The 23,234-nt window shown below is 36.5% G+C and overlaps 1 protein-coding gene and 1 long non-coding RNA gene across 2 annotated transcripts; both read right to left on the bottom strand.

Moving 5' to 3' along the window:
* Positions 1–346: 346 nt before the first annotated feature.
* On the bottom strand, positions 347–7,177 carry LOC140142560 (uncharacterized). Its single transcript, XR_011857539.1, has 3 exons — positions 6,931–7,177; positions 5,624–5,670; positions 347–583 (listed from the first exon to the last, which is right to left on the bottom strand). It is a non-coding gene; the product is annotated as an uncharacterized lncRNA (long non-coding RNA).
* Positions 7,178–8,314: 1,137 nt separating this feature from the next.
* LOC140142716 (uncharacterized) lies at positions 8,315–16,281 on the bottom strand. Its single transcript, XM_072164718.1, has 6 exons — positions 16,038–16,281; positions 14,410–14,426; positions 11,931–12,144; positions 10,801–11,232; positions 10,418–10,476; positions 8,315–9,950 (listed from the first exon to the last, which is right to left on the bottom strand). The coding sequence occupies exons 1-6, from the start codon at positions 16,130–16,132 to the stop codon at positions 9,244–9,246; spliced, it is 1,524 nt and encodes a 507-aa protein (XP_072020819.1). The 5' UTR covers positions 16,133–16,281; the 3' UTR covers positions 8,315–9,243.
* Positions 16,282–23,234: the final 6,953 nt, after the last annotated feature.

Raw genomic sequence — 23,234 nt, 5'->3', positions numbered from 1 at the left:
AACAAAGGCGAGGGATTGGTCTTTCGATATGATCGAACGAACCGCTTCACTGTTCAATGGCTTTCTTGTACTATATGAAATGTGGTGGGAGATTTAAAATACACATGCCCTGAGCAAACTACGATGCGCACGCACACTGCAGGGCAAAGAACAATGGAGCAGTGACGTCACATGTCAAGTGGTCTATACGTTTAATAAAGTCTTAGAACAAAAAGAATCATTGATCCAGCTAGGGCAGAATTTTTTTTAAAAAACCACGATTATAGCAACAACAACAAAATTTAAACTACAAAATTCCCATAACTAGACTTAACATATAAATATGTATCTTACCCATCAGCGTCCACACAATCGAAACTATCTTCACGGTATTCAACGTCCATTCCACCACAGTTACAAGCAACTTTATGATCGAAGACACCATCCACGGCAGTACAAACACAAACGTCTTTAACAGGGCGTCCATTGATGTCAATGGGAAATAAGTCCTCCCTATCACACTGGATAATGTCCTGCATGCAGCGGTTGTCAACTGGTGGCTGAGTGGTCAGAAAGGCCGTTGCGCAGTCGTCGGTTTCTATACCTGAGCGAACGAGATCATAATAATTCCACATTTACAATTGCATCAGTGTAGGTACACTGTTACAAATATGTACATAGTACAGGCAAATATCGACAGAAGTGTGTATGTGCAATGTATAATGAAAGACAGAGATAAAAAGAATTTATCGCGTCTGACGTCATCTGTCAATCAAACTCGAGCACGGTTTGTTTACAAGTGTCGTGATGATGACTTGCTGAACGCGGCGGTATAACCGGGCGCCTTATTTTTAATTTTGCACCTTCAAACATACAAACCATCTCAAAAGTTAGGTTTTTATAGTAGGAAACTTTCTTTCGCGAAGGCACCATGTCAACAATGCCTAGAAAAGTTGATTTTTGCCATGTAAAAGTACGTAATTTTTCGCCATTTTCTGCTATTCCTTTTGTCCGATCGGCACCAGATAAATTGAACTTCCTTTTACGCGCTATTTAACCTGTGTTAACCTGTGTAAACCAATCAAGGATCGTAATTGACAGTGACATACGCGATAAATTCTTTTTATCTCTGTCTTTCATTATTGATGAGTACAATATACTGTGTGTAAATTGCCAAATGTTCACTGGGCAGCTATTGCACTTACCCACTTCCGGCACTGAGCAATCGATAAAGACCCTTTTTACCACGTTTTACGGTATATTACCATTTTTGACATATTCCATGGGAAAGTTACCGGCAGTTGGAATTCCAGTAATTTAAAACCATTGAATGGTAGGAGAAATAAACAAATAATTTTACCCTCAGAGAATTCAAAAACTGACTTGTCCAGCTATAATATCGCATTTTGACCAAATATCTTTTAATCTACAGTCATTTTTCAAATTGTAAACGTTGTCAATATTATTACGCCCTGTATATAATGGTATTTTTGTTTGTTATAATTTTCAGTGATAAATAATGCGCAAAAATCCAAATTTTGTATGATTCAATATCATTGTTACTTCAAATGGAGAATGTTTTTACTTTTTTGGTATCAATAAAAAGAGGAAACCAATAGCTATCGATTGGTATCATATAGACATTGGACGTTTAATAGCCAAATTAAAGGGGTTGTCAAAATGTTCAAATGATGGATGGCTTTTCCTCTCAGCTACATACACGTTAAGTACATATCATCAGATTTAATAATTACAAACAAGGAATAAAATTACATTGCAGTTTGACAGAACTATTTCGTGAGGTCTTGAAACAAGACCTCACTCTTCAGAAACCAAAATGTGGAGTGTCAAGATGTTATTGTTTTTAATAAGCGTAGGCCTACTGCGAGTTCGGAAGCGGTGTAGCGACTGGGCGCTACGACGCATAAATTTATGCCCGCGTAAAGCATGCATCAGATTTATAAAGTTTATTTTGAGAACTGTTTTGGTATCAAAAATATTTGAAATTTGTTTAATAATTTGCAATAAAATTTGTATTAGGTCGCGACTCAAAATAATTTGAATGACATTCCTCGTATTCAGAATGCCATTTGGTGTATCTGATGTGCTCTCAAGTCCCACAAAAAATACTGTGCAAACGTTCTTATCGATTTCTTAATGCAATAAAAGTCATATAAACGTTTTGTGCGAAATTGTATATTCGCCAGCTAGCTCATGCATATACAGTCAGTCGTGAGCACGCTCAAACGCTGCTCTGTGTGAAAGTAAATATGCATAACAACCAGTGCGCGTAATGCTCCGTGGCCAATTATGCATACTAATTAGCTCATGACATTCCTCTGTTTGAAGAGCTCTCATTTCTTTGTTTTAACACGAAAAATTACGAAACTTTCAAATTATCATGCCAACCCAATGAACTTGCACGTTGCGAAAACAGAAGTAGATCCAAGTTTATTTGGATGAATAAATAGCGTGTGTTTTGAACTAGCACATTTCAGTACAAATGTCGGAAAAAACACAGTATTAAATTCCATTTTTCTGCGGTAATTGAAATAACACATTCGTATAATTCAAAAATCTGACCGATACAAAGGTTTTGAATACAAATACCTCGAAAAATCCGTACGAATTGGCGTAAATCGACCAGGAGGTAGACACTTTTTTGGGAAGGTAAAATGAGGTTCGAGAACAATCAGCCCATGACATTTCCCTGTTTGAAGAGCTCTAATTTCTTTATTTTAACATGACAAATTATCACTCTCTCAAATTAGCATTCCAAACTAGTGAACTTGCATGTCACAAAAAAAGAAGGAAATCAAAGATTATTTAGATGAAAAATAAACGTGTGTTTTGAACTAAACAATTTCAGTAAAAAGTTGGGGAAAAAAGCATCATACTTAAACTTAATTTTGTATTTGTAATTTAAATAGCACAATCGTAAAAATCACAAATATGAAAGATGAAACGGTTTTGTACACAAATGCCACGAAAATGTTGTACAAATTGACGTAAATCACCCGGGAGGTAGACAGTTATCGGCGAAGATGAAATGAGCTTTGAAAATATTCAGGTTTTTTAAAAACTTTTGTTTACTTATTTATGCTGTGGCGAACTTAAACGCGTATCACACTGTACACCACTTGCATAGCGCGAGCGTCACGCAAAGTTAACCGCGCGCCGGCGCGGTGTATGTGTTAGGGCGCGTACAACCCGAATGTTGATTGATAGGTGACGCAAAAAATACCACGAGAAAGGCCTGCAATTCGGTAAAATTCGCATTTTTCCATCATTTTTGAAGAACAATTTAGACACTTAATCTAAATAACACATACCTATAAATATACCACACGAAGCGGAATTATGTCAACTACGTGAAAATGAAGTCAAAAAATTTCATGATTAGGTAAATCGGAGGGGAGGTAGACGAATGTCGCCTAAGGTTTTCAATTTGGAAAAATTGAACAAAAAGTTAGTGTCATTTAAATGATCAAAAACAACAAAAATAAAGCAAACTTGGTCTCGTTTTTTGTCACTGAATTAAATGTACATGTCTCCTTAGCAATTTGGAAGCAATTTTGAAATGTTTTTCAGAAAACAGATGACAGTATATACCTTATCTTTCAGGTCAGCCAGTGCTGAGTGTGTTTTTGTCTAAATTATTGTACACGGATTGCGAGCGAGAAACCATGAGATTCTTCGAGATCCTCATTTCACAACTAGCCGATTCAGCTCATTAGCGACCGTGCTCACGACTGACTGTATATATAAATATTAATGAGGGGGCGTGGCTAATTAGCATATCTGAATATTAATGAGGGGCATTTCCGGTTGACCTTTTTCAAAATGGCTGTATTTCCGGTTGACCTTAGACCCGGACAGGACCTCGTGACCTTTGACGAGCAGTGAGCAGTGCAATGAGCGAAAGAGCAGTGAAATGAGCAAATGAGCAGCGAAATGAGTCAATGAGCAGGTTATAAAAAGGCAGGTTTCACCTCGTTCTTGTCATTTGGAGATCAACTCTCGACGAGTCGACGCATGCATGGCTTCTATTTCAGCGTTCAAAACCCACTCTTGTCACGCGTGCGACAAACATTTCGATCGATCATTCAACTTGAGGAGACACGTGAAAACGATGCACGGCGAAGAGGAGGAACGCTCCGAGACGGACGATTCCGAACCCGAAAATTCGGGGACGGATGATTCCGAGCGGGGAAGCGCGGCATCCGGAGAAGATAGCGACGTGGAGTTGGAGGATAATGTCACGTATCGAGAATGGCTTAAACGGGCCAGAGTAGCTACTCGCGAGATGAGGGCCCAAAAATACGAAAAGTACGTCAACGAAGGTATGGCTGAAGACCTGGCCGGGGAAAAGGCTAATATGAAGACTGTATGGGCCGTTAAACGAGATTTTTTTGACAGCTACGGGACATTTTTGACACATAACGTCCATTTGAAATATGACGAAACTCATCAGGATATCGTGATCGACATAGAAGAGAAGACAGATAAAGGCAAGGACGTAGGCAAAGCGGTGAAAATAACGCTGGCTAAACATCGATCTCAATTCGCCGGGCTTTTCCAACAGGACGAAGAGGATGACGAGATGGAAAGCGATGATTAAAGCTTGTTAATCGACCGCTCTTTTCTGGAAGTTGCTATTAAAAGTTTAAAAAGAAGATAGAATCTTACGTTTGTTTATTTCATTTTACATGCTCATTGACTCATGTCCATGCTCATTTCCTGCTCATTGACTCATTTCACTGCTCATTTGCTCATTTCACTGCTCATTCGCTCATTTCACTGCTCATTCGCTCATTTCACTGCTCATTCGCTCATTTCACCACCCCAAAATATTAACGTCCCTAAATATCAACATCCCTAAATATGAACGCTGGTAAAATAACATTTCTCGATTCAAAATTGCGGTATTTTATTTACATTCGCTCATTTTTTCGAACATTTTTTGATTTTTTTTAAAAATTTTGTTAATTTTTTTTTTTGGAAATTTATTTTTTTAGAAAATTTTTTGAAATTTTTTTTTGAAAATTTTTTGTGAAATTTTTTTTTTACATTTTTTTGAATTTTTTTTTTTTTTATTTTCTTTTTTGAAATTTTTTTTGAAATTTCTTTTTTGGATTTTTTTCTCGATTCAAATTGGCGGTATTTCCGGTTGACCTTTTCAAAATGGCGGTATTTCCGGTTGACCTTTTCAAAATGGCGGAATTTCCGGTTGACCTTTATTAAAATGGCCGCACTTCCGGTTGACCCTTGCCCACTTCCGGTTGACCTTTGAACACTTCCGGTTGACCTCATGACCCATGATCCGGAAGTGACCTTTGACCTTTAACCTGGTTTGACCTTTGACCCGTAACCGGAAGTGGCGACGTCCCTACAGGCGTATATACTACTCGCAAATACCGCCGACATAGTGCAAACGTCATGGTCAACGCTTGGTTTGCTTTCCTGTTACAAGTCCATTGACTTTGTGTTGTGATCATTTTGATCGTGGTACCGAACAGAGATAGCGCAAACCAGTTGACCTGGAAACGGCCGCTTTTGAAGTCACAATACGACGGCATAATGAGCAGCCTATAGCCAGCCAAATGCAAAGATGACTTTTTGCACTAATCCCGCTTTTTCTTACCAAATGCTATCTCCATATTGGTGCGATCCGTGAGACAGGAACAGTCGCTATAGAAATAAATAAAAATGAAAAAAAATCATAAACCACGAAATCGTTGATTTACACGATAAATGCATTCAAAGGTGCAAATTATTTGTTCAATATATTACAACTTAGTAGTAGGGACCCATATAGGAATATTAATCTATTGGCTCCCCAAGAACAAAGTGGGACAGATTTGAACGGCCGGGGGAAAAATCATGATCATCATTATCATGATGATGATCATCATCATCATCAGTCGGCTGCGGAGCAGACTACAAGCTTTTTCCAACTATTGCGATCTTGGGCAAGCGAAATCATTTTGTTTGGCTGCAGCATCCCTTCAGTATCTCCCAGGAGGTGCTTGACATACTGTAAGTACAGTGTGCGCAGCAGTCCCGGTTTCCTCTTCCCGTATGGTGGAATATAAAGGGCATATTCTTTCACAGGCTCGTCGTCTTCAAGACGCAGTATATGGCCAAGGAATTTGAGTTGATGAATCTTGAATCTGGCAACCAGTTGGTCAGATTGTAGATATTTTCATTTGGAATCCTATCCACACGCTTGATGTTTAACATGACTCTGTAGCAAGATGTTGCAGGGGGAAATACCCTACTCTTTTCAAAACTGACTGTGGTATACATATGCAGGAGTTACACTCTATACACGGGACCAACGGCTTAAGGACTGAGTACTTCTCAAGTTTATTCACCTAATCTAAATGGACCATGGAGGGAAGCGGAAGTCTACAGATATAGCCAATTAAATTTAAACATTTATTTCACGTTCATACCCCAGCAACTTACCACCGCCGGGATTTGAAGGCGAGTACCGTAACAATTAGGCCATACTTTTAGTGACTGCTTTCAATTTTCTTTGTGCATTTATAGTTAATTCAAGACAAAAGTATTTGAGCATGGCTATCAAATATCTTTAATGCAGACTATGTTGTTTTTAAACCATGGGTGCCACAAGTTAATACGCTTTCTGTGACATCCACAACTCAAACGCCATGTACCACTACTACAAAGTTTTTTCGGTATTTTCGTAAAAGTTTGATTCGCCCATGAAAATACCTTTAAAAAATAAGGTCCCCGACGGTACAGCTGTTATTTCAGGAACGCCGTGTATACAGTCATATCAAACAATTTTAAAGGATTTGTACACACAGAGTAAACAAAATAGTTAAGAAGAAAAATTATTTTTAAGACCTTGGGTTATAACAATATAAAAGCAAGTGTGATTTAAAATATGTAAACTATAATAAGGACTGCTTTATTACTTACCAGGTTTCCAAAGCAGATATTGGAAAGAGAAATGTTAGCATCGAAAGAATAATCCTGACGATGTAAAATGGGTCATTGCCCACAGGAACTAAGGCGGTCATCATTGAATAAAACAGGCGAGAACAGTAAGGCAGTGCTGGTTCCAGTACACGTTTCAACTAATTATTACTAAGCAGTTAACCGACAAACCAAACGAGAAAGATAAACAATGACCAATGCTTTCCGTTTATTATCTCATAATCAATTGTCCATTATATGATATCCCACAATGCGCCATGCGAGGGCACTTCCGCCTGCAATATTATTATTTTCACGTACACATATCGGAACTTAAGACAGAGTTCAAGCGTTCAATTGGGTGGCATGGCAAGTGCATGGTGGAATTAAGGATAAAGGTTCGATGATTATAATTCTTCAGTAGATTGTCGTGTCATTGTAACCTTCTGCCAGGTGTTCTAAATACCAATAAAATACAAATAAGGTGTGGAGTTTCTGATTATTCATTTCAGTAAGATGATCATGGGCCTCAAAGATTATTTCATTCATTTAGATAAGTAATTTTACTTAGCAGTATGTCATGTATATTGTTGACTTGTATTTTATTAGCTCACATTAAAGTGCACACACTTTCTAAGTTACGACGTATATTAAGGAAATGATTTAGTACAAGAAGTAGGCCTACACTTTTATTACGCTCAGGGACACCATGAGCCACACTTGATCAAATGCAACAACAAAAATGCATGTTAGCTTGAACATAAAAGAATTGTTTAATTAACTGAGTGCTATTTTAAATGATGACTTTGTAAGCAATAATATGACCTAAGACTGTCAATGAACCAAAACCACGTATTTCAGCTGCGGCACTGAAATTTATTATACGCTACAACAATTAAGGTACCATAGATTGGTCATTGCAGCTTTAAGACTGCGTCCGGTAACTCCGAACTTCATCAGACATCTGATTGGTCACGTGACAAAAGACAAAAAAGAAACAAGAAAAAAGTGGTTCGAGAAAAAAGTGGGCTGGGTTTGCCATCAATGGGTCCTGCTACAGTAAAAATTCAAATTGAAAATGTATACCTTCCATCGGTTTTATTTCATAATTTGGTGGCTTCTTCATCATTTGTAATGGTTGATATCTCAAATTAAAGCGTATAATTTATTATAATTACCTTGATTTTAGGAATCTACCGTCACTTAGGTTGTGAGATTATGTTTTAAAACAGTGGTAATTTATTTCCTGTGCATACTGTATGTGTGAACTTTTGCGGTCTGAATAATGCTCTGGTGGCAAGCACCAATTACTTCCGAGTAGTTCCGTCATAAAAGCAGTTCTACAAGGTTATTTGAACGCTCATGGTAACATACATAACAACAACAATTTGAAAAGTGTCGTTTCATTTACTAGACAAAAAACAAATATACATAACAAAACAAGGTGTCCATGAAAGAACTGTGTCGTCTGAAACTTCTATTTTTGGGGTACCCTGGTATTTTAATCACGACAGAATATGTTATGTAGTTGCACAGTAAAACAGCTCCTGTTATTTTTTTGTTCATTTTGATAAATAAGAATAACAACAATAATTATAAATATGTTCATCTGGAATTACATTCTTATTTTCTCGATATAAAAATCCTTACCCAATCTTTTAAACAAACTTAAACACGCACTGGTTACGCGGCCCTATCTTCTGATTATTGGTTAAAAGCCTTAAACTTTGCCACTGTTTATAACTTTGTACAATTGTACCTTTAACCTTTAACCAATAAATGCTTTAATGTTTTAAACAACTACTTGTTTAACACTTTAAACTACTAGTTGGTTAATACTATTGTTGTTTAGAATACGCTCGACTTTTAAAGCAATAGTTACTTAAATAGATGAATAGGTCAATAGGATTTGGGCTTTCATTCTTTCTTTCTGATTTATTTTTATTATGTTGAAACAGAATTCATATTAGATTTGAGGTCATCAAATCTAGGTCAACTATGAGATTGGAGATTTGTTCAACAAATGCAGTTTCAGTTTGAAGTATTTTGTTTTGTTTCGTTTTTGATTTCATTTCCACTGGATTTCAAACCGCTATGTAGCCGAGTAAAAATTTAAAATCTAATGTTCAGTGTAAACCTTTCTCTCTCGCATGCATTACAATACAATGCTAAATTTAGTACAAGTAGTTTTTACGGTCTTGCATTGTCAGTTCAGCATAATTTTCTGTGCAATTTATATTAGTCCCTACAGTGCTATTTTTAAGTTGTCCGTATATGTTGGTAATTGGAGTTCATGTTCACCACAAAAGATAATACCTAGTGACTCAAGTGGTCATAGTCCACATTTCCAACCGTCAGTTGAAGCTTAGAGTATTGGTCATCGTTGTATTTACGTCGGAATCCAGATGCATTCACTTCTGAATACTCAAAACTAGAAGAAGGCTCCTGAGTGTCAACGATGGCAAAGTCCACATTTCCAACCGCCAATTTAGGTGTCAGCTGCGCGCATTCATCGCTGTTGTCGTAATATTCGTCGTCGTCGTTGTCTTTACGTATGAGTTCAGATGTATCTACGTATGAATACACAATACCGGCAGGAGCCTCATCCTCAAGCACAAATTTAGGTCTCAGCTGAGAATGTTCGTCGTCGTCGTTGTCGTCGACGTCGTTGTTATAGTCGACGATGGCATAATCCATATTTCCAACTGCTAATTTAGGTGTCAGCTTAGCGCATTCATCGCCGTTGTCTTTGCGTCTAAGTTCAGACGCATCTACGTATGAATACTCAGCACCAGAAGGCTCGGGCCGAGGGTCGACAATGGCATATTCTGATGTGCTTACGGCTTGAGGGGATGGAAGTGGTGTGCGGGAGTAAAGATTAGGGGAGAGTTCACTCTTTTGTACATATCCGTCATCTTGACTTTCAGCCAGGTTGAGGTCTGTGTATGGTGACGGTTCAGATGATGGAGTGCTTACGAGTGCAATGTCTAATTCATACGCACTATTGGTCACTGGTGCAGCACCTTTATGATTAAAATAATTAAAGTAAAAAAGTGTAAATATGCCAGTCTTTCTTTGTTTAAGGGGGTTCAAGCGTGATTCAGGATCTTGTGAGTAGTACATGGGGTGCCATTATGCACAATCAATGCACTCCGCGTACTTTTCTAATCGTTTTTCTGATTGTCTGCTTTGATATGTATGTAGGAGTGTATGATAAAGATGTATAATGGGCTATTCCAGTTATCCAACCTGGTAACCCAAATTGAAACTAACACTCCCAGTGCGGATTTTAAAAGGCCGTGTCTTCCTTATGGGGTGGGGATTTCAACTGGAATAGCCCAATACTTAAGTTTAGAAGTACGTCTCGACATTTGAAATGCGATTTTCTGAAGCTAAATGGCCCCTGTCTCTGAAATCTAAAATTAAACTATAAATTTACAGTTTTGGTGTAAGATTCAGGGGGGATACATTTTGATGTTCGTATACGTACCTTGAGTTGACTCGTGGACTTGCCCATCGGGTACTGTGTAAATCCCAACGCTCATTTTCCTGAAACAAAACAAATATCGTTACTTACTTTATATCCAATTGTTACATTATGTGTTTTCGTTTGTTATGACATAAATATGTGAGTAGGACACAGTGGCATACCCAGGGGGCCTGTGAGAAGTCTTGTCCCCCCTGGGATGTTGACCGCACTGATATTTCAGATGTGTAGATCTTTTTGTGTTTTAGCCCATTTTTAACCATTTTTGTCACATTTTGGCCCTTTGAAATTGCCTTGGCCCCCTTTTGTCTCCCCCTCTAAAAAGTAGCGGCTACACTATTGGTAGAGCCCTACTTTGTAATACCACATTCGCATGTACGACATACCTAGAATAATATTGTTGTCCTTTTTTCTTCCAGAATACGGCGATCCCAATTGTCAATAATATGGTGACAACTGCTCCGCACGTGAGTCCAGCGACAAGCCCTATATTCCTTTTCTTTGATGAAAGAAACGAAGGGGTTATATCTTCCAAATTACTCGTTGGCGAAGGAAAAAATCCGTAACTTGTTAATGTAGTTAGTACTGTAGTTGTTGTTTTACTTCTTATGGTGATCACATTCGAACGTGTTGTAATGAAAGGAGATGTTTTTAAATCGGCTGCAACTGTAGTTGGTGCAATGGCTGTAGGTTGACTTTCAGTTGATGTCATGGACGTCACTTTTGGTTCGGCTGGAACTGTAGTTGTTGCAATGGCAGAAGGTTGACTTTCAGTTGATGTCATGGAAGTCACTTTTGGTTCAGCAGAAGTTGCGATTCTGAAGTAAAGTCAGGGAGTAAAACAACAGACCTGTCGTTTAAACTACTGTTATGCAAATTGAGTTATTTTCTGATAATCGAGAAAAAATATATACTTATATATTAATTGTTTCAACTAAACAAAAGTAAATGCATGGAATCATGTTATCAATACGTATGACGAAAAAGTAGCTTGATATATTAAATTTGGTCGTTAATGTCGGTTTTTATTAGACAGGTGCCATGTTCAATTCTATAAATGTAACATATGTTTTATACAAGCTGTATCAAAATAATTGTTTTTCAGCCGATCTCTGTCTGTTTTTGGTGTTTTTGAAAGGCCCGCATCTTCTAAACGCACCATTTGATCTACTTAAAATGAAAAGACCTTAATAAAGTATAAATTCCAAGTGGATCCAATGGTGCATTTGGAATAGGTGAGCTTTTCAAAAACAAAACAAACGTATGAGGACACAACATTTTGAAACAGCCTGTATCCAGTCGTTCCGTTGCATTCACTCAGCTTATTACACATCATCAACAATCTAATGTAATGTGGATCTTGAGTTTCTCCACCGGAAATCAATTTGTACCAAAATTTCTCAACAACCTATTCAAAGTGGGCCACTCCCTTCTGATTCATACAAAAGTCGTGATGTATGACTTTATAACCGACACTTTTGGACTAAACATCACTTCGCATAAAGTTGCATCTTACCTTCTGTGGCAATACGATATTCCATCGGGCTCTGTTGCCTTTTTCTTGCCTTTCCCTTTTTCGCATTTACAAAAGGTCGCACACCAGCACAATTCTGGTACTTTAGTACCGTCAAGATATATGGAATAGTAGCTACCATCACAGTCTCTCTTCGGCTTGCAATCCTTACGCTTGTCCATTTTGGATGGCGGAGATATTTCACTGCAGCTTACATCTATATCAATACAATTAAATAGGTTAATATGTATTTCACATCACAACTAGTAACTGGTCCCCTTTTTGGAAGTAAAAAATATATTCAAAAATAAATACATTTTGTGTGACTCCGTCGCTAAGTGAACGATTTTACGGGCTTATTAGTTGAAATATCGAGATCATTGGCACCTGCACATACACAGGAGATGAGTGCAGCCTGCAGGCTAATATATTTATTAAAAAATATGTGCAGGGCAATACCAGGGGGCTGGCACTAAATTCACGGGTTTTTTATATTAGCAACGCAATTCTATGTGAATTCCGTTGGTTTGCGATCTATATACAAAGTGAGGCAAGGTATCGATCGGTTGAGGGTTACGAATCATATCAATTTGTAAGCGCTCTTTAGCAAAGTCATAGTTCATTGAATTTACAACCGTATGACAAAACAGGCAAAAATAGTAATTTTTTGCACAAGATTTGCAATTTAGGCCCTAGTATATGGACAATATCAGTGTGCTTTTTTATTTAATGACATAAAATTTGAACAATATTGTAAGGAACACTTGAAGTTTTGACATTTTGGTCAAAAAATATGCTTGGATAGGTAGTTTTCAACAGATTTTCCACATTCGCCTTGCTATAACATTGAATTGCGTTATCTGTTGACCTAGTGACGAAAAGTGTTTTTAGGAGGAAGTGTTAGCTTTCGTTTGATATAAAAAAAAATCTGATTGGATGAAGGGAACACTTGCGGTTTCGACAAAAAACAATAAAAGATGCCCATTTTTCAGCTAGAAGCTCCACAGCTCTTAAATTGCTGTGCACTCAACCGTGTAGTGTAATCAAGGACTGTGCGGAGACAATTCACTGCTTGCTTGAGAGCTTGGACAAAAATGTGTGTTCAGGTGTATTGAGGTGGAACCTGTGCGCATGATGGTTTATAAGAGAATCGTTTTTGTATAGAAACCTTTCCATACGGAATGTGGATTACGAAGTGCCCCTTTCTTTCCAAATCTTTACATGGATTTCTGTGATGTCAAAATCAACCATCTGGGAAGTAATGATTTGTTCAGTTGGAAACTGACACTGGAATTATACAAGTTGAACCCGACATCGCCTGGTTAATAATTACATTGTACAGCAGAGACACTAAAATGAATATACGGGATCAATACACGTGAATGTGCTATGCACGATTTGATATACAGACGATAAATATTTGGCTATCGGGGTAGAAAATGATGAACATCTCCCGTAATTTTTTTATTCTTGAGAAGCCATATTTTTTTCCTTGCACTTGAACATATGTGTTGAAAGGATATGATAGTCGTTAGCTTGCGTATTGAGAAAGAAGCGTGCGTATTGAGCTCAAAAACTGACAACAATTCTGATTTTATATGTGCCGAACTATAGCGCAGCGTAGGCTAGCTGCACTCACTTGCTATACATGCTCACTCACACACAGAGAGGTCAATTACCAGGCTATTGTCAGTAGCCTTAGTCGGATGTCCCTCGGCTCATTATGCGTCTCAAAACTATTAAACAGGTCGGAACAAAATGGCCATGCGTGGCTGTGGATTCAACCTACCAGGCGATTTATGCCATGAAGATATCGGGGCGATGACACTGTGCCATGCACAAATACCACACACGCAAGCATATATTATTTTCTGATGCACCAGCTGCTTGAAACATTAATGAAATAATTTTCTTCTGCACAAAACCAGAATTTTACTCACGATTGAGGAATTATAGTCGATCGACATCTTCGGAATACGCGGATTTAGGGTTTCTCTACCGGAAGTCAATTTGTGCCGAAATTCCTTCCCACAATGCAATATGCGTATTGCATAACAAAGAATAGTGATTAACCTCCGAACTGTATGTATTGTTATGCAAAACGCTTATTACATTGTGGGAAGGAATTTCGGCACAAATTGACTTCCGGTAGAGAAACCCTAAATCCGCGTATTACGATGGTTGATCCTCACTTCCGGTTTGCCGGCTCCCGACTGCAGAGGGTGTATTTCCAGTCATATCGTATACGTGACTTTAGAAGTGGGGCTCTCGTCCCTATTCATGATGTTGAATCCTCTTCTTATCTCCTGATCCAAATGGATTCGTTGATGTGTTTAGAATTATGGGGGCTCACTTTTTAAAGTCACGTATATGATCCACTCATGTGTGAGGTATATTGTTATTTTCTACATGTTATTGTGTAATACATTGTATACTTTAATCACAAATTTTCTATATTTTAGATATGTAAAATGTATCCTACCTCTTGTATCACAGGTACTGAAATAAAATGGAATAAGAAAAAATGTTATATGATAAAAAAAATGTGTCATGCATGTTTTATAGTATCTATAAAAAACGACTGCAATCAGAGTTCAAAATTAGCCCTATTATAGGGCAATTTGACCCCCCACACCACACAATTTTATATATATTTATGATACAACATTCAAAGTGTGGTGCAAAATTCAAAATTGTTATACCACATTTCACTGACTTTATAAGTTCTATCAAATAATCTTGCTAAAATTTTACCCCACAAAACTTAAGGAAGGGGTATGAACGTTTGGACAGTATTTATTGTGGGACATTAGAGCACATCAGACATATCAAATTGCATTCTGGATACGAAGAATGTCCTTCTGATATCAAATAATTTTGATTTTTGAAATTCGCAATGTAATACACATTTTATGGCAAATCATTAAAAATTGATATTTTGATATTTAACAGTACTCGAAGTAAACTTTATAAATCTGATGATTTATACTTAAAGTGTATGTAGGTGGGATGAAAAGCCGACGATCAATTGAAAATTTTGACCTTTCATATTCCCAAAACACCAAAAAAAATTAGGTCTTTTGGGGAAAAATCCATGTCTTCAATATGAAAGGTCAACATTTTCAATTGATCGTCGGCTTTTCCTCCCAGCCACATACATTTTAAGAATATATCATTAGATTTATAAAGTTTACTTCGAGGACTGTTATATATCAAAAATTTGAAAAATATCAAATTTTAATAATTTGTCATAAAATTTGTATTATATCGTGAATTTCAAAAATGAAAATTATTTGATATCAGAAATGTAATTCGATACATCTGAGGTGCTCTCATGTCCCACAAAAATACTGTCGAAACGCTCAAAACGCTCATTCCAGATCCCTTAAGTCTCCTTAAATCCACCATTTTAAGCTAATTCATTACATTATTAGCGCCATAATGTAAACTCATGGGAAGCACATTTTCTATCAAACAATTCTTTTACACCATCTCCCGACACACCCCAATCAATATTTAGCCCGTGCGGTTAATGCTTACCCCTTCCAGACCAGTCTTGGAATTTTGCGAAAAAATACTAAATGTGAAGTCTGTAATTAGGTCTGGTCTTCAGTATCAGTTATTGTTATAGTTATTTTTACTTTGATATGCACACAATCCAGTATCATAATAAGTATGGTGTCTTGCAGTGTTATCTTTTTTATTTTACAAGAAATGTTGAGTGAGACGTCACTTTTTTATTTTAGGTTTTGTGTACAGTATCCCCTGGGGTACTCAATATACGGGTATGTGCTACTAAAGTAAGTAGGTTTTTCACGAGAAATTCTTAGACATGAGTCTATGATTTGAAATCAAAATTCTTTAGACACTGGTCTCCTTTTAAAAATTTTCTGCGTTGCTATAGCTCGAATCCTTAGAAATGGTTCCCTATTTTGAAACAATCCTTATATATGGGTCTTTATTTTCGGAAAATGCTTATATATATTGGTCCCTATTTTTCATAAAATTACCTATGGAAATGGTTAATAGACACCCAAGACAATATAATCGAACACTGATTGCAATAAATCTATAATATCCGTTTATCAAAAACAATGAAAATTTAAATACCATCGGCTTTCTTGTATTGAAGAAGCTTCATATTCCACATAGACAAAGACGACGAAGAACAATATCCTCTGTGCGAACATGGTCGTATTAAGCATCCCAATGCCAATGATACAGTAAAATAAAAAACACGTTTAGAACTGTGTTAGGATCTAATTCTTCGTTAAAAAGGAAATTCGATTCCTTTTTCCTAGTGTAAGTTTTACACTTACTGTACATACAAGTAGGAAAGAAAGTAACTTTACAGTGTTCCTACGCATATTTTATACCGGTATGGTGCAAACCAGTTTTCACACGTCATGATCAGTTTCCAAATTTTGCATTCTAAAAATTCCAGGTAACTGCCTAATTATCTTCAAAGTGAATCTAAAACAAAACTTGCAGACAATATAAAAATAGGTAATCACACAACTGCAATACGAATATATATCCGGGTTACTGGTTTCAAACAAATATAGGAAGCAAACAGGAAAGCACGTAGTTCAACCTGGTGTTAACCTGGTTTTGTCAAATACCACATGCTTCTACAATGTGTTTCAAAAAATTCAAACAAACACATCTACCAAGAATTAGAGATGTGTATCATTTGATTAAGATCTTTGGTTTTTACCATATGAGTTTTCAGGAGTTGATCATGACAAGATAACCCAGTCTCAGTTTGTTCACTATTGAGTCACATACACATTTCTAAATTCATGCAGCAGTTAAAATACTACTGCCCTCTCTTTTTACTTGACTCTAAATAATATTGAATGTGGTGCGATTTATTCGTCTCACTTTCACCTTATTCCTGGTGGAAAGAAGTGTGGCCTCATGATACTGAGGTCCTTTGTGATGCCGCCTTTACAAAATTAATACATTTCCTGTTAAAGTAACTAAGCTGATATGCACAAAAAAGCCCCGGATAAGAGCGAAACTGGGTCCCGAGGACTGGGTTTACAAAATGGCTATATTTAAAATAGAGGGCGACAGTGCAGATAGTTTATTACATTTGGCGCTCAAATGTTGGTATCTTCGGTAAAGCTGTGGGTTGTTTTTATTTTTATTCCCTTTTGTGATTAACTTATTTATTCTCATGATTTGTTTTAATTATCTTTACTCATTTGAACGCCAGGTTATCAGCTATTTCTCCACAATATTTTATTAGGGCATGCGCGAAGCAATTAGCTCTATAATTGTGTGAAAAAACGCAACACTTTGTAAACACACCCCTACATAAATACCACGATATTAGTTTCATATGCAAGGATTTATGCTTCTTTTATTTTTATTTTTGCAATGTACGATATCAAAATACAACACAATTAGGGTAACATTTATTGCATTAGTTAGAAAGACTCTGAGCTAGAAATTGATCATAGATAATAATTATAGATAATAATAATTACCATTGTCTCTACGTCTACGCATTTATAAATTATTACAAGCTTTAGATTTATCGGAATCTATTACCGTAGACTACCACTTCTTTACTCGTCAATGCCATCATCAGTCTAGCTAAATTAAATAATACAATTCATCACCCTCTAACTCTGAAGATCGCTTACACCAAACTTTCTTAACCAATCAGCATTCAGTTTATCAGATGATACCTTCACATATCTCTCCATTGTTTCACAATCATAGCTTCTCACGACTCTCGTCATTGTCAATCACATACCATAATATAATAATAATAATAATAATAAACAAACACTTAATATAGCGCATTATTTATTACGAAGAGCCTCAATGCGCTTTACAACAAAATATGCAAGCATAAAAACATTAAAAGAACCAACACGCCTAAGAATACATTCAGAAGGAGAGCAAAACAAGGCGAAAGACTGAAACTCAAACGTGATGGTTTTACAAAGCAGGCAAGCAATAAAAAGTAAATTACAGTTACAGAACCACAAAATATAGGCAAGCAATATAATGATATAATATGAAAGTAAGCTACAAATATATCAAAGCAAATATATAACATAAAAATATTTCAATTACAAATGGCAAGCTTTCTCCTTAAAAACCTATTAACATTCTAAATACAAGATCTTTAATTAATACAGATGAATAGGACGATTTAAAAACCAATGTCCAAGATTCATTGTACCCCGAAGTAGAATGAACCAAATTTATTTTGTGTAACCATTACTCATCAGCACAGGAAGTACATTGTCCATATGGAGGAGATAATAATTAAAATATACGTAATTGATATTCATATTGTCAATTATCAACTAAGTATAATAACTATTAATTGACCAATTCAATATTTAATATATTCCTCTTTCACCCTCTCATCCTCATCACCTTTGCACGCATACTTTTCACTAGCCCAATTTTCACTAGCGCAATTTGGGGGCTAGCATGTGAGTAATTTATAATGTACAATATGCACAAGCCCCAAAGCGCAATTCAAATACATTAAACATACAAAATATACCATTCAAACAAGCAAAAAACTACAGATCATCATAATAAATAAATGTTAAGCTATTTTGTAAATAAATGAGTCTTTGGTAATGACTTAAATATATTGTTATTTATAAAGTCATATAACTAGTCCAATAAAAATCCACTTACATGCATATAATAAACAGTTTATACAGATCGTTATTGCAACAAAAGCATCAATAGAGAAAGTTCTAACCGTTTTCGAAACGTCTGCATGTAAGTGGATTTTTATTCGACTTGTTGTATGAATTTACAAATAACAATTTACTTTGTACAGTCCTGGTGAATGTCTTCAAGGACTTGAAAAGATGAATGTGGATCCAAAGACATGAAAGATATGGCGCTGCATATTGATATTTTCTGGAGCCATAAAAATTGTTGACTGACGTTAAAGTCGCCGATTTGCGGATAGAAACCAATAAAGTAATGATTTACTCGAATCAAGCCTGGAACTAATGAGGCGTATCTTCATCCAGGTCGCAACAAATTTTCGCATTTTTTAGATATATTTGATGTGATTTGCCATTTAAAAACAGTGTTTAATCCATATAAGCACTTCGATTGCATTGTTAGCAGAAGATAATGATTGATCAATTCATTGTAATCGAAAATCTTGAGAGAGTCATTTTTTTAAATTTATAGTGAAAAAGAAGGAACTCAGTTTTTGCATCATTTAGGCTAAAGCAAGCATATTTGAAACGATCCATGACTTTATAAACAGGATATATCAAAATGATTGGTACCCATCAGTTTTAATGTTTATTAAAAGGCCTACTTCTTCCAAATGTAACATTGGATCCTCTCGAAAAGGTCACAATTTATCATTGTGTGACCATTTATATAAACATTTACCGACAAATGGGGTCAATCTTATGTTCTATTTTGATATGGTTGTCTTGATAATTATCGGTGGAAAGTATTGGGTACCAATCATTTTGATATAGCCTGTATTTACAGCAAGCTTCATCATGTTCATTTTTGATATAGCTGACAGACGACCTTCAGTGTTAAAAGTTACGTTACACCACTTTCCAGGATCTGTGGTTACACCTGGTTACAATTGTGCGTCGTCTCAGTCGTCTGTATTAACCATTTCAATTATATGATATCCTGGGGAGGAGTGAACATCATGAGTCTAGTAACTAAGCCTTGTGGAACTCCACAAGAAAGTTGATGAAAATCCAATTTAGTTTTGTCGACGGTAACTGATTGAGTGCGATTGTATAGGTATGGTGTTATCAAAGTAAGTGCAAGACCACTTATTTCATAACGAACATTTAAAGGTGGGTAACCTGATGACAATCTCATCCCCCACTTTACCTCATTAAAATGCTGATTTTGCTATCAGATGAAAGCTCATATTTTTCTCATAAACATATTGAAATTTGGCTTTCCAAATCGGTATATTTCCGAAGAAATCATCAAAAGACTGCCGGATTAGTCTCAAATATAGTATACCATAGTCAAGACTAAAAAAAAAGTCAGGCAGTTTTTTGATGATATCTTCGGAAATACACTGAGTTGGAACTTCTAATTTCAATATGTTAATGATAAAAATAGGGCCTTTCACTTGAAATCAATATATTACATGATCATGATGATTATCATTAATAAAAACAATGTAGACTACCAATATCACGCTGTATAAATGTCGGTAATTCCATTAGGAATTAATCACATTTACAAAAAACATTTACATGTTCTTTTTGCATGAGTGCTGGAAAGGGATGACATTTTATGTTATACGTAAGATTTAAAGAATGTGATTTTCCAAATATATCAGGTCACCTTCCTTTAAACGAGATCAAAGATGCTTATGGTTTAGAGTGTCTAGGCACTTGGAAAGTCAACGAGTACAAAAACTGCATCCAATAGTAACGGAAACCATGTGGTCCATGGCCACAGATTTCTGCATGAATTTCAAGAATGATATCTTTCATTATTTGAGATTTTTTATACATATAAATATAGATACTTTTCTTGCATGGTCTAAATAAATAAATACATAATAATAATAGTAATAAAATGGATGCACAACCACTATAGAGGAGTTCGGATTGACAGTTATGATTGCTGGAAATCCAGACTTTCAAGGTGTCTGAATACGATAAAAATCAGTAAAAAGTAGTTCACTATCGAAAATCCTAAATTTGAGGAGCTCATTCCGAACAATTCCAAGATTTTTAGACATATTATTGCATTTCCAAGCTTTTAATTTAGGGATTCAATCATGTTTCACTGTTGTTCATCACCGATTAACAACGACGCGTCCGCGTCGCCTGAGTGGTTTAAGTAGCGAAGTAAACCACTCAGACGCGCCGGACAATAACGAAATAAACTCAAGATGTCTAATTTACATGATTCTTTCATTGGGAATGTCCGTTTGTTGATATCAGCAATAAAACTAAAGAATAAAGCGGTAATATTTAGCTGCTACCGCCAACATAAGAGAGTTCATGTTTACGCATATGTTCCAGACATGACGAATTTTACTCGCTCATGCGTAATGCATACGCGTTAACTAGGAAAAGTGTGGATTCATCATCGATTAACAACGCTTGGCTCCTGCACAAAGGTATAGGAAGAGTTGTTGAAAATAACATTGGCAACTGGAATTCCAGTCTCTTTAGGAAGCAAACCTGGAAATCCAGACATTATTTTCTTTTATCAGAAATTTACTCCTCTATAGGGGTTGTGCAGTTATTTTCTGAAATAGCCCAATGTTATATCTGCCCCGATTGTTAAAAGAACAGAACATGTCCATGTTCAATACTTTCACCACAAAAGCCCTGCCCAAACGCTCAAACGCTAATGGCTCAAGTGATCATATTCATTATCGCCACCTGCCAATTTAGGTTTCAGCTGAAGCTTCGAATATCCATTGTTGTCATCGTTGTCTTTACGTCGGAGTTCAGACGCATCCACGTATGAATACTCAGCACCAGAAGGCTCCCGAGGGTCAACGATTGCATATTCTGATACGGTTGCGGGTTGAGGGGATGAGAGTGGCGTGCCAGAATAGACATCAGAAGACAGCTTACTCTTTTGTACAGTATACTGGTTTTCGTTACTTTCTGGTGGGTTAATCTCCGTGTATTGCGACGGCTCAGATGATGGAGTGGTTTCGACTGCACTGCACGCAGGGTTTGTTACCTTCGCAGAACCTTTATGACGAAAATAATTGAAGTATGTTTATCAAATAATTTGCTATAAAATATATAATGTATTAAATTAATATGATGAAACTAACAACAGCCTAGAATTAGACTAGGAATTGATTTAATTTTCTCAATTTTTTTTTCTCAATAATTTGAATCCACTTTTCTGGCTTACGTACTGCACCTTACACGTACCTTTATTTGACTCGTGGGCTTGCCCATCAGGTACTGTATAAATCCCAAGGCTCGTATTTCTGAAACAAAACAAATATCGTCACATCCAATGGTCGCATTGTGTTTTTTGTTTGTTTTTGTTTGTTTGTTTGTTTTTTGTTTTGTTTGCTTTGTTGATGTTGTTGTTTTAAAAGTAACATAAGGACGTGACTTGATTAATTATAAAGCCCAGTTCAAATCAAATCAAAAGGAGCTCAGATCATTCACCCTTTAAAACTGCTTCAGTAGAATGGTAACCTGTCAAAATGCAACCCCCTAGCCCTCTCTCTCTCTCTCTCTCTCTCTCTCTCTCTCTCCTCTCTTTCTCTCTCTCTCTCTCTCTCTCTCTCTCTCTCTCTCTCTCTCTCTCTCTCTCTTCTTTGCCTGCAAATTTATATTTTCGTTGATACACACAATAGATGAAACTTCAATGTACTCATTGAAGTCATGTATGGTGAATTTGTTAGTTCTGATTTTGTCTTAATAACATAGGCCTATTCACATGTTATATTAAGACATACCTAGAATGATGATAGTTTTTTCGTTTATATTTGCACAGTACCGCGGTCCCAATTCCAAGAATTGCGACAACGGTTCCGCACGTGAGTCCAGCGGCAAGAATTGTTTTCCTTTTCTGTGATGAACGGGACGAAGAGTTTAAATCGTCACTGATTACTGAAGTTTGTTCTGTAGTTGGCGTTTGACTTTGTGAGGTGATCACATTCGAAGCTGTTGTTTTTGAAGGAGATGGATTAAAACCTGCTGGAACTGAAGTTGCTGTAATAGATGTACTGTGACTTTCCGTTGAATAGGAATCTTCTGGAACTGAGTTTATTGTAATGACTGGAGCGGGAATTTCCGTTGATGCTAATGGATCTTTTGGTTCAGCAGATGTTCTATAAAACAAAACAAAAACCCTCATGAACCCTCTCATTAAAACTATGTTTACTTGTTATTTTCTGACGAATCGAATAATTATACTTGCCTCAGCGAAAACAATACCTTGCACCGTATAGAGAACGTGTGGTGCTATTGAAAAAGCATAAAAATGCTATGTGAGCTTTATTTTTATTTTATTTTATTTTATTATTTTATTGAGCACAGGAAGTCCTGTTCTTGACGGTCCCAGGAAGGAAAGGAACAGCACCCCTTTAAGGAAGCCAATAAATATTGCTACATGGAATGTACGCAGTATGTCAGGAGGAAAGATTGAAGTTGTGGAGAAGGAGATGGTTGCAAACAATATTAAGATCCTAGGAGTAACAGAGTTGTGGTGGCTTGGACAAGGGAGGTTCACTACAGATGATGGAAGTATGTTTATCTATTCTGGAAAAGATACTGGAAGGAAACGTGGAGGTGTGGGTTTCATAATAGAAAGAACCACAGCCAA

The sequence above is a fragment of the Amphiura filiformis genome, chromosome 20 (assembly GCF_039555335.1).
Source record: "Amphiura filiformis chromosome 20, Afil_fr2py, whole genome shotgun sequence".
NCBI classification, from domain to species: Eukaryota; Metazoa; Echinodermata; class Ophiuroidea; order Amphilepidida; family Amphiuridae; genus Amphiura; species Amphiura filiformis.
This window is presented reverse-complemented; position numbering and strand designations above follow the sequence as displayed.

Excerpts from the sequence above, each read along its gene's own strand:
- LOC140142716 (XM_072164718.1), bottom strand. The coding sequence starts at position 16,132 with ATGCTTAATACGACCATGTTCGCACAGAGGATATTGTTCTTCGTCGTC. Across the intron at positions 10,477-10,800 it reads GGACAACAATATTATTCTAG|GAAAATGAGCGTTGGGATTT; the intron begins GTATGTCGTACA and ends GTTTTGTTTCAG. Across the intron at positions 9,951-10,417 it reads AGTCCACGAGTCAACTCAAG|GTGCTGCACCAGTGACCAAT; the intron begins GTACGTATACGA and ends TTAATCATAAAG.